The sequence below is a fragment of the Periplaneta americana genome, chromosome 14 (assembly GCF_040183065.1).
Source record: "Periplaneta americana isolate PAMFEO1 chromosome 14, P.americana_PAMFEO1_priV1, whole genome shotgun sequence".
Taxonomy (NCBI): domain Eukaryota; kingdom Metazoa; phylum Arthropoda; class Insecta; order Blattodea; family Blattidae; genus Periplaneta; species Periplaneta americana.
In genome coordinates, this window is record NC_091130.1 from 90,471,640 (window position 1) to 90,484,904 (window position 13,265).

The window sequence follows — 13,265 nt, forward strand, 5'->3', positions numbered from 1 at the left end:
CCTAATGACACCATTTCCACACATTGAAATGTTGATGGTATCATTCTCTTTCTATCACAGATGACTCTTCAACTTCCTCTTCTTCTACAAAAGGAATATCATCTGGTCCACCTATTCTGTCGCTATTAACAAAAATAACCCCAGCTTCAGTACTCAGTTTCCTTCCACTTAGGTTGTCGAACATGCCACCCTCTACATCAGCAGAGTTCTCGTCAGGTAGAAAGTTGGGCTTTCATGGCTGTATGTAGAATGCTCTAATTTTTCGTTTTCTAATTCCCAAAGTATCTCATGCACTTCCACGCACCTGTTTGTAACATTTATTTTGTTACTTGTACTTTTCTGTAACTCCTCCATCTTACTGTTAGTAGCAAGAGAGCACAAAGAATGAGTGACAACATATTAGCCTAGCGTTACCATATGGTAACATAAGAAACTATGTATTATATCAACAACAATGTTATGTATTGTAAACTTGTGCTCAATCAACAATAAGTAAAATACCACAACAAACATTACAATCAAGTTAATCAAAGTAACAAAAAAATTATCTTACTTCTTGTTGCTCTCCAAAATTGCTGCTGAGAAAGCAACATTTAAATCGCGTAGCTGCTCTTACCCAACTGGTATAATAAAATTGTGATTTCATAATGTAATAAGAAAGAACCAATCATGTAGCTTGGATTCACAAAGAAAAATTCCAGTTTTATTAATTAAGGATGGGTATGAAGCAAGTTATATTGCTTTCTGCACTACATTACCATATGGTAACGCTAAAATGGGTTAAGGTGTAACATTATTTTTGGTGTGAAAATTACGTTGTTCGTATGTGTAATACCTGCCTTTATTTCGATTAAATATTGCGAAATTCTCGTATATTCATTTATGCACGATTCAATAATTATCAGTTGCACCGCATGGATATTTAGATATGCTGAAATTATAGGTTATGTTTACTGTACCAGTTGCCCCTTTCTGTCTAATTTTAGTGGTCTCCAATGCCGTGCCATTACATATGTACCGGTATATTATGTCATATGAAAATTATAGGTTATGTTTACTATATTTAACTTATATTCCTATATTTGCAAGTATACATTATAATTAAACATCATGTATGATACCCCTCACATTCAATTTTGTCTGTATTTTAATACTACAATTGAGACTGAATTAATGTATTTATCTACAACCTAAGAGACAAAGTAACACAATCGTATGTACACTAATTTCATAGGAGTGGTATAGTAAATTTTCTGTCTACAATTAAGGAAGGTAAATGTGCTAAATTAAAATCATAATGTAAATTCTTTTTTATTAAACCTCAAAATAGCTTCAATTCTTAACTTAAAATGTTGATGCGAACAGATTATGTTAACATGTAAAATTCTCTTCACATTAAAATAACACAGTTTTATAATTATTTCTGCAACATATTATGCAGCAAGAAGTACATGAAACTTATGGACACATTACACTAAATAAAACTTAGCAATGATACGCAATAAAGTTATAATATAATATTTCATTGAGCTCTATACAATGAAACAGAAAACTCGAACATACATTACGGCGGTCCAGATCGAAAAGGCATTGACTGTGCCGTATTTCGCATTGTTGTGAAAAGTTGTGTAAACTGTGAAATGTTTGTTATCGGTTGTAATAACTGTAAATGGCTAAAATATAATAATTTGAATAATGATATGAGACAAGGAGATGTTTGTTGCACTATAAATTCTAAGAAAAAGAGGTCAGAATTATCCTTCTTCCGAAAGATCCAGGAAGGTGAGTTTATAAAATATAATATATGCTTTATGAAAATAGTATATGAACTTATGTATTTCGTATTTCAATAGTGGAAGGAAGGTTTTTAATTTTTTCAAAAGAACACAATATCGAAAGTACAATACATTTTATCGTCTGCTAGGGAAAGAGTCTGTGATGAGGCAATAGTAGCGATCCTGGTGGCTAGCAACTATCTATGGATGCATATTTCGACTGTCTATGTATGTGTATTTAGTAAGTATTGAGCTTCGTGACTGTATATACTAGAATGTGAGTATACCATACAGCAGTGCCGAGCATGTTGCATTCTGAACGTGCTTACATTAAAAGAAGTGTGATGAAACGAAACCTATGTCCTGAGAGTAAAAGGTGACGAAATGAACTGCAGCGAGAAAAGTTTACATCTCATGTTTACTCATCAGCACAATAAGCGATACGTGGTGTGTAAGATAAACTCAAAAGGTATTTTTTTACAGTGATAACGCACTGTGCATGTGCATAGCTGCATTGTTGCCGAGAAAGCATATGTTGCATTTGTGTCTATGTGGATCATCAGCAAATGGATTTTTCTTTGCTTTAGTTGGGAGGTCTTTACTCCAATGAGTTCTATTTCATTCAAACTGTAATTATAAGTAATGACACATTAAAGTTATGTTACCATATGTACTATCCCCCCCCCCCCGAATCAAATTCTGGTTGCGCCACTGGTTTACCACTAATATGAAATGTCAATTCAATTCATCACTGAAAATAACATAACTAAGGAAACTTCATTAGCCGTTGCTCACTCCTGCATTTCGAGGGTGAAGTTAGTGGATGCCATATGGTGTGCAGGCTTCCTATCAAAAAATTCTTTTAGGACTACACACAAAGCCATTCTGACTCTTTTGACTTTATCATCTGACACATGAGGTTGTCCCATACTCTTCCCTTTACACAGGTAGTCTGTCATCTCGAATTGGTTATATCATCAGCAAATGTTGCCAGATGAAGGATCATATCCAAATTGGCGTCAGAACACCTGCTGGACTGTAACTACCAAATTGTACTTTACAAGCTGCAGAACACAGGAAGTTTTATGCTTGGGAGTCATCATGTCTTTAACAGTGCCATGTGACAGGGTGAAACAGCAACTTTTTGCGCACAGATTAAAAAAAATTTCACACCTGATTTTTCATTACATGTGGTTTACAAACGTCTATTGTTGCTTACATAGCCATACAAACCACTTAAAACTGTGATATTCTTTTCTGTACAAGCTGTATAATTGTTTCATCTGTGGATACTCCAGTAATTTACTTGCTATGTGTTATATTTCTATAGCTCACCTCATGAATAACTGTTCAGGTTTGTAAACTGAATCATCTGCTTGTTATGTACTATATATTTTTTGCAGAGCCACCAACGTAGCTCATTCGGCAGACTCGCTAGCTACTGATCTGGAGTTGTGCTCGAGCTTGGTTTAGATTCCTGTTTGGGCTGATTACCTAGTTGGGTTTTTTATGAGATTTTCTCCAATCATAAGGCAAATACCAGGTAATCTATGGCGAATTCTTGGGCTCATTCATCTTGCCAGAAAATTGTAAACTTGTAAAATCTTGACTTGTTCTACATCTTAAAGCTTCAATGCTAATATAAGATCTATGGAATTCATTAAATGAATGAATCAATCAATTTTCTTAATGTATCCAGCTGTTTGCTAGCAACATAAAGTCCACTATAGTCCACTGTAGTCTATTCAGTTTTTGTTTTTCATGAGAAATGAGGGGTATTTTGATCGGTGTTCATTATAGATGCCTGTTGCTAGTAGCCAGAGTTGGGGTGTGGTCAATATATACTACAGAGCTGTGTTTTCTGCAACTGGAACTGATGATTTTAATTTACTTCTTTTGTAGTTTATGGATGGACAGTATAGAAGAATGTGTTCCAGATCTTCATCATGATTATTACACCACAGACAAGTAGAATTATCAGAAATGTGAAATTGGTGTAGGAACAATTGTGTGACAATGTGACCTGTTCTGGCTCTTGTTAAAATGTTTGAACATGTCTGGGCAAGTTTTTGTACATTTCCAGGTCATTTGGTTTCTTTAGTACGGACTGTAAAATTTTTCCTTTGTCAGAAGAGAGCCAATTGTTGATCCATAGGTTTATAAAATGAGACTTTACTGAAGCAAAAGCACTCGATAGAGATATCATTTGAAGAGGTTTTGGTTGCAAATATGTTGCCTGTTTTGCAATATTATCGACTTTCTCATTTTCAGGTATACCACAATGACTAGGTATCCACTAAAATGTTTTTCCTTTTGGAGTTTTTTCATTAAATGAAATGAAAATTAAAAATTAGTATATGGTATGCTATTTTACATATACAATGTGAATACACAAAACACTGTTGTTTTTGTGTGTGTGGGACAATTGTGCTAAAACCATTCACTATGACACTAATATTTGGTCGCCTCAGATAAAAAGAAAATCTGAATATCCACAAGAAAAGAGCAAATGGCGGAAGTTAAATGACTGCACTGCACAGTATAAAAAGGATGGGGTTGGAGGATGAGCTGGAAATTCTTGCCAGGTATGTTATGTTGTTACTTCACTCGAATCAGAACAATTTATAGTGAATAATGTATTGCTACAAAAATTCATTTTATTTTCTTTGCCGCTATCAAAAACGTTTAACATGCAATTTTATAAAAACATGGGTTTTACGTAATATCCGACAGCATATTTGACCTTAATGCATCAAAATATTTTAGAAATAACATGTTCGTGTAATTTTTTAAAATTCAAATTAATTGTCGTTTAGTGTTATCAAAGGATATTGTGAACTATCACCACAGGCTATATAGAAATAAGAGACCATAACTTAAAATTAACAATGCTAACTGGAGCTACTACGTACAGTATCCTGTGAACTGCTTGATGAAGTGACAGTTGTCTGCTGCTGCGGGGTAAGCACTTGTTGTGTAGTTACTGCTGTAGCAATGCCTTGAGGCTGTACTCCTGCTGGCTGCTGTACAGTGACTGCCACTAGTGGTGGGCCACGAACTGGGCTCTGGGCTGCTTGACGTACTGCCACAGACATGGGTTGTCCCTGTAATGCTGCATTTACCTGTATAGACAATTTATAAAAAAAGAAATTTGTAAAGTGAAACGAGGAAGTTAACATTTACAATACGAAAATAAATGTACTAACATGGCATTTGAGTGTGATAAGTTCCACAGATTATAACACAAGAAAATTAAATAACAATGAAATAAATCTTTTCAGAAGATAGACAAAAATTCTGAAACTGTACTGAGTCCGCAATGAAAGGAGACTAATAATAATCTGGTACTGCAACATTCAAAAGGAGATTGCCTGAAGCAATTATCAGATGGACCAGGCCTGCAGAACTCGTTAAGTAGGGGAAATATGAAGTCAGCCTCATTCCACTTCTATTGGGGATGATCGACTTCTGCGTAGAGTTATTTACATTCTCTGGCCGATCAGTGGCGGCATGTAATTTTCAAAAAGGATTGTAATAAATTCATTGTTTTTATAATGCGTTATCTCGTTTCAAGGTTTACAATTATGCTAGATTTCCTGTCGGTAGTTGCTTTGCACCTAACCTGTTTTAGATTTTCTAAAACTTTCCTCCTATCATCGCCTACGGAAACATAAATGTATAACATTTAAGTAATGAACCTTGAAAGTCACTACTGGTATTAATTTCAATTCAAAATGAACACAACGAGTGACGTCCGTAATTTTACAATAAATAAATAAATAATCAATATACAGTTCGTAATAATGAGCTTACCCGAAAGTTTGTGCATTCCATAATTCTTAATATGGACTTTGTTTATATGTGGTTTAATATTGAAATGACGAGTAGAAATAAATTGGATGGGTCACAGTAAACAAGCAATTATTTCCTCTTCAACAACAATTCCCATTTCCTTTGGAAGTAGTATTCCTTCACGGGTTTAGATTTTGCCATGTTCCAGTTCTCTTTAAACTGCAGTACGCATATTATTTGTTTGTTTGTTTATTTACTTATTTATTTATTTACTTATTTATTTAGTTACTTATTTACTTTATACTTATTTACCTACTTACTTTTTATTTATTTATTTATTTGGCTGGAGTGCGTTACAATGTTGAATGACAGCATTGACATCCGGTCATATAGCTATCACTAACTTATCAACGTACAATTTATTTATTGTCATCTATACTAATAATAAATCTGTAGCCGAAATTTTTCTGGTAATTTTCGATTTTCCAAAAAATAATTGGTCCTAACATATATAATTAACCACCCTGAAACCGAAAATCGCTTTTTTGAAATTTTTGTTTGTATGTCTGTCTGTCTGTATGTTTGTTACCTTTTCACGCAATAATGGCTGAACGGATTTCGATGAAAATTGGAATATAAATTAAGTTCGTTGTAACTTAGATTATAGGCTGTATGGCATTCAAAATACATTATTTAAAAGGGGGGGTTATAAGGGGGCCTGAATTAAATAAATCGAAATATCTCGCTTATTATTGATTTTTATGAAAAATGTTACATAACAAAAATTTCTTTAAAAATCATTTCCGATAAGTTTTATTCTTTGAAAAATTTTGACATGACTGATATTTAATGAGATAAATGAGTTTTAAAATTAAAATAACTGCCATCTAAGGCCGTGTAATGAAATAAACAAATGACTTCGTCTATAAGGGGCCTTGGTCAACAACAATCGAAAGCTATGAATCATAGCCTACAGAAAATGTTTCTGTGTTTATGAAGCAATATCGGAAGCTAAATTAACCGATTTGTATAATTAATTATTATTTCACCATTGGAAAGTGTAGTTTCTCTGCATGGACATAATGCTATAATGTTATTACAGTAACTTCTGAGTGAATTGAGGACAGGTAAGATTAAAATAGCTTCTTATGCACAGAAAACTTGATAGGCTATTCTGTGTATTCGTTTCCTGTATTTCTTAAAATAATGTTTATCTCAGAGAATTAACGAACAACGAGAGTGTATTGATTTAGTATGCAGTAATAATATGTTAGCATAACATTTCATTATTTTATAATCCAAATTTTAACTATGCTCAACTGAATCGAGTTAAAATACATAAAATACATATGCATTAAATGCAATGCAAAAAATTTGGGTAATGAGCCAAGCAGATTATGTTGCCCTGTTGTAAAATAAATTTTATTCCTCCTGAGATTCAAGAGCCCCCATAACAAATTGAAAACTTACTTATCGGAGTACATCCGTTATCAACAAACTTTTTATATAATATAATATAATATAATATAATATAATATAATATAATATAATATAATATAATATAATATAATATAATATAATATAATATAATATAATATAATATAATATAATATAATATAATATAATATAATATAATATAATATAATATAATATAATATAATATAATATAATATAATATAATATAATATAATATAATATAATATAATATAATATAATATAATATAATATAATATAATATAATATAATATAATATAATATAATATAATATAATATAATATAATATAATATAATATAATATAATATAATATAATATAATATAATATAATATAATATAATATAATATAATATAATATAATATAATATAATATAATATAATATAATATAATATAATATAATATAATATAATATAATATAATATAATATAATATAATATAATATAATATAATATAATATAATATAATATAATATAATATAATATAATATAATATAATATAATATAATATAATATAATATAATATAATATAATATAATATAATATAATATAATATAATATAATATAATATAATATAATATAATATAATATAATATAATATAATATAATATAATATAATATAATATAATATAATATAATATAATATAATATAATATAATATAATATAATATAATATAATATAATATAATATAATATAATATAATATAATATAATATAATATAATACCATATATACATACCAGTATAGTAGATATTCGAACTTTCAGGGGTGCAGACTGTAATTCTGACCATTATTTGGTGATTGGAGAATTAAGAGAAAGATTATCAGTAGCCAAGCGAGTAGAGCAACAAGTTAATATTACTAAATTCAATATTTTGAAATTAAAGGACGAGGAAGCTAAGCAAAATTATCAGGTCGAAATTTCGAATAGGTTTCCCACTTTAGAAAGTTCCGACGAAGTTGAGAAACAATTAGATGTTAATAGCGTGTGGGAAAATATCAGAGATAGTATCAAAATTGCAGCTGAGCAGAGCATAGGTTATTATGAAACTAAGAAAAAGAAACCGTGGTTTGATTAAGATTGTTGCATGGTAGTAGAAAGAAGGAAACAGGCAAAATTGAAATACTTACAGGATCCAGTTGAGGAGAAGAGAGATAATTATTTCAATGAAAGACGGGAAGCAAGTCGTACACTTAGGAATAAAAAGAGAGGTTATTTGAAGGAAAAACTGAATGAGGTAGAAACAAATAGTAAGAATAAAAACATTCGAGATTTATATAAGGGTATAAAGGAATTTAAGAACGGATATCAGCCAAGGGTAAACGTGATCAAGGATGAGAATGGTGACTTGCTTGCAGACTCTCCATCAATCCTAAACAGATGGAAAAACTATTTTGCGCAACTACTAAATGTACAAAATGATCTTACCTGCGACAAGATAGCCTGCTGCTGAGCTGTGGAGACTGATGGCGCTACTTTGATAGTGCCAGTGAGAGCTGAAGCAAGTGTCGATGCTACACTCACTTGTGGTCTTCCTGCTGAATCAATTGTCACATTGGGGACGGGAGTGCGTACTCCAGGTGTAGCAGTTACTACCTGTAAATACAAACATTGTTACTCTGTACAGGTAGCATAGTTTTCTATTAATAACATAATATTAGATTTAGAAACACAATTGTCATATAATCTATAATGTATTATGTGGGGGAGAGGGGGGGCAGTTACTAAAATACGATAAAGCATACAAAACAAATAGCACATTCAACTGGAGTTTACAAATTAAAATGCAATAGCTGCCCAGATTTCTACATAGGATAAATATAAAGATCATTGCAAAAAAAAAGTACAATGAGCACATAAAAGTAATAACTAAACCATACATTACATCAAATTACGCAGAACATATCACTAACAACAATCATGATTATTAGAATAGCATAGAATCAGACATGGAGATACTATACATCATACCATAACATATCCACAACATATATTTAATACTCAATTACAATTCAGTACACACATTGTTGTTTTTTAGACCAGTGTTTCGCAACCTTTTTCTACTCACGGCACACCCTAGACGGGCCTAGACTCAACACGACACACCAAAATGTTAATCTCCTCAAAACATATGATGTGACTCTCTTAATATAATTACGTAATGTAATCAAATTTATTATTATTATTGTTATTATTACTATTGTTGTCATCATTATTAAAAACAGAACTCGATTCTTACATTTATCAACAATTTATTAACTTTAATTCACTGTAGAAAATACACATTTCTTCTACTAATATTAAAATAAATAACTTTACTCACATCTTCAATGTGGTACTTGAGCCTGTTTAGCTGCACACAATTTGCTGATCCGTGACGGAATCTTTGACAGTGCAAGCCTTATTTCCTCATTGATGGATTTGAGTTTCTCCCTCTTGGATGTTTTAATTTCAGTTAATGTCGAGAAGCCTGGTTCACACATATATTTAGTTGAAAATGGCAATAACATATTAACTGCCATCTCAAAGATAGCTGGGTATTCACTCCTTATTGACAACCAAAATGTTTCCAAAGGCATTTCGAGAAGTTTTAATTTCAATGTTCTGTCTGCTTTTAAATCTCCAGTTCCTCTTGTATGAGTATATTATTTGAAAGATGTTTTGAATCCACAATGAATGGATCATGAACCAGTCGAAATCTTGAACACTCTCTCCAAAATCACTGGTCAACAATGAAAATGTTTCTTGCTCAAAAATAGCTAATTCTTATGTATTTCCACCTGCTGAATTAAAAAATCACCATAAAAATGACATATTAGCTCTTGCTTTGTAGATAAAGTGACATTTCATTTTTTAGAGTCAACATTTTCATATTAAGCTGGGTTTGATAAAATATTTTGTCATAGGTATGAACCAAGAAGGACAGGCCTTTAAGTACGTAAGAGAGAAATTTCCGAAATTAAGTGATGCCAAAGTCAAGGAAGGTATATTTGTCGGGCAACAAATTCGAGAACATGTAAAGGATCCTGCATTTGACCAAGTTTTGGCGGGGAAAGGAAAGGAAGTTTGGAAAGCCTTCAAGGGAGTTATTCATGGATTTTTAGGCAACAAAAGCGATGATAACTACACTCAGTTGGTGACAATGCTCCTGCAAAAATACCATCAACTCGGATGCAAAATGTCCCTTAAAATCCATTTTCTCCACTCCTACCTAGACTTTTTCCCTCCTAGTTATGGAGCTTTCAGTGATAAACACGGAGGAAGGTTCCATCACGATATTTCTGTTATGGAACAAAGATATCAGGGCCGCTGGAATGAAACAATGCTTGCGGATTACTGCTGTCTTTGTGTAGGGATGCTCCGGAACTCACTTACAAGAGGCAAGCTAAAAGACGACGATCTCATGAAGCCACACATGATTCTCTTCAGACCCAACCATATGCCAGGTATTCTTCCATAAATTTAGAACTCTTAGAATGTAACTGCCATTTAAAAAAAATTAAATGCACTTTCAATGTTGTTGGCATATGTAATTAAAATGTATCGCTTTCTCTTAATCCGTTAAACTGAAATATTTCCACCTATTGTGTATCACAGAAACTAGAGCTAAGAAAAATTTTTCATTGTCATATTCGTTTTTCTCAACCCAAAATTAGTAAGATTTGACTCATGAAGTGCAAGAAACATAATTCTTGAATCTTATCCATACTAGTCAGAATATTTTCGTTCCTACCTTGCATTTTTCTGTTAAACTCATTCAAATGTAAGAAAATATCGGAAATATATGCCAACTTAAATACCCATCCATCATCTGCAAATAAATCTGTGTACTCATGCCCTCAATTGTCAAAAAAAGCAACTACCTCCTCTTTAAGTTCAAACATTTACGCTAACACTTTACCTCGTGATAACCATCGCACTTCTATATGTAGCAGTAGTGTAGTGTACTCTGACCCATTTCCTAACACAAAACGGAAAAAAAAAACCGCTTATTAGAGGCCGTGATTTGATAAAGTTCACGATTTTTACTACTTTGTTCATCACAATTTTCAAAGGAGATGGTAAAAACTTAGTAACAATGGCTTTGCTGTGAATATGACGATGGTTGTTAGGACTTATGTCACGTACTTTAGCCACAAATCTTTTCACTTGGCCTGTTGTAGAAGCCTGTCTATATTAATGCAATACTCTTCTGTTAATTCATTATGGGGCACATATTCATTAGTTGTACGAAATATTTCTTCACCGATTGCTTGCTTGTGCAGTTCTTTGGGGCGGGGGGGGGGGGGAACTTTGCAATTACATCTCCATCAATGTACTGAATGTAGGAAAGAAGTTGTGCGCAACCACTAATATCAGTGGACTCGTCGATCTGAAGTGAGAACTTCTGACTGCTCTTTATTTTCTCCTTCATAATGTCTTTGATGTCACTGGACATGTCATTAACTTGGTGACTGATTGTGTCAAGAGAGAGAGAAATTGTTTTAAATTTCACTAGGAGCTTCTGAATCCAGATTATTCTCACAAATTCTTTACAGGCAGCCATTAACAGAGTTTCAGCTATTGTGTGTGTTTGTTTGGTCTTTACGATAAGTTTGGCTATCTTATAACTAGCTTTCTGTACTTTTTTGAGAAACTTGTACCGATATTGTCATGAGCATCACTTGTTTTTTATTTTGTTCCAACAACCGACGAAAATAATTCACATCTTTGCTTGACATATCTGTCAATGTTTCGTTAACATATGTCATTTCAATTTACTGGGAACCGTAGCAACATTACAGAGTTTTTCACAACACACTCGGAGATTGGGCATGTTTTGTCACCACACCATTTTAATTTTAATTAATTGTATTAATTTCTTACAATAATAACCTCTGATTGAGGTTCTGACTGATATGTACTGTACATCTATTATCAGGCAGTACATCTCACTTGACAATATGTGTCAGAGGAAGAGCAATTGTTTGTATACATCTGAAGTCTGACTAGCGTAATATGTAGCTAGTAGGCGATGTATGCAATGGAGGAGGAAAGGAACTGGCCACCCTACCCCATTAACTCCTGGTCTAGTTGCCTCATAAGTGGTGCCTTCTTGGTATCACTTTATCATTTGTGAGATTCAGGCCTGTCTTCGGACAGTTGACCAAACAACAACAATAGATAAAAGTTCGTATCACACTTTCCACCTTGTGAAGGCACATCAGTGTGCTGCAGCACACTGGTTGCGGAACACTGGTTAAGTCAACTGTCCGAAGACAGGCTTGAACCTCTAAGTGACTATTTATTATTATTATTATTATTATTATTATTATTATTATTATTCAATAGGCTTAAAAATAATATCATCATATAGACTCATAAGTGGCACCATTAAGACATCACTCATGAGGCAACTAAGCCAGGAGATAATTGAATTGTTGACCAGCTCTTTTCTTCCTACATTGCATATATCGCTGACTATTAAAATATTACACTAATTAGACTTCAGATGTATACAAACAATATTGTTCTTCCTCTGACACATATCAAGTGAGGTGTACTGCCTGATAATAGATGTACATATCAGCCAGAACATCAAAAGAGGTAGTACACACATTATTCATTTTAGTAGTATGTAATGTACAAACAACTTCCATCACCACTAAAATTGCATTCCCTCACATAGTTGACAGGAAACACCGAAAGAAGAAACAATACGAGCTGATACAGCAGTAGTTCACCAAATGCTGATGAAAACACAGAAACCAATGTCGAAACGATACTGTACGTTACACAAGGTATATTAAATTTTTTAAACGATTTTAATACTTTTAGAGTTTTAAGATTTTATAAAGTTTTGTACTAATAGATTCACTATAATTAACACAATTTTTTGTATAGTAAACTGAATCTATGTTTTAATTTGATATTATGGTATGGCAATAAGTTATTAATGCAAAGTTAATTACCTGTAAGGCTTTAAATTATTTGTGCTCCATACTTTTATATGGATATTTCTAAAATCGCAATTTGAAGAATATAAGAAATGACTATGTCTGCATCAAAAGGCATAATAACTATGTTCACAGCATGAAGTGTAATTTTAAGATGTAGTTTTCTTAAACCAAGTGTGTTACAGAAGTAATCACTAAAGAATTTTTATCAGTAAAGGGTATTAAAGTTTGAATTATATCATTTAAGTTATATTTATAAAACTAAGATA

General features: G+C 32.2%; 1 protein-coding gene across 5 annotated transcripts in view; it reads right to left on the reverse strand.

Moving 5' to 3' along the window:
* Positions 1-13,265, reverse strand: part of dom (domino helicase) — a 689,640-nt gene that overhangs the window by 20,782 nt on the left and 655,593 nt on the right. For all 5 annotated transcript variants that reach the window (XM_069845730.1, XM_069845733.1, XM_069845731.1 and 2 more), the window contains 2 exons: positions 8,489-8,656; positions 4,688-4,897 (listed from right to left, as the gene is read on the reverse strand). In XM_069845730.1, the coding sequence (XP_069701831.1) occupies positions 4,688-4,897; positions 8,489-8,656 (378 nt within the window). The remainder of the gene's footprint in view (positions 1-4,687; positions 4,898-8,488; positions 8,657-13,265) is intronic.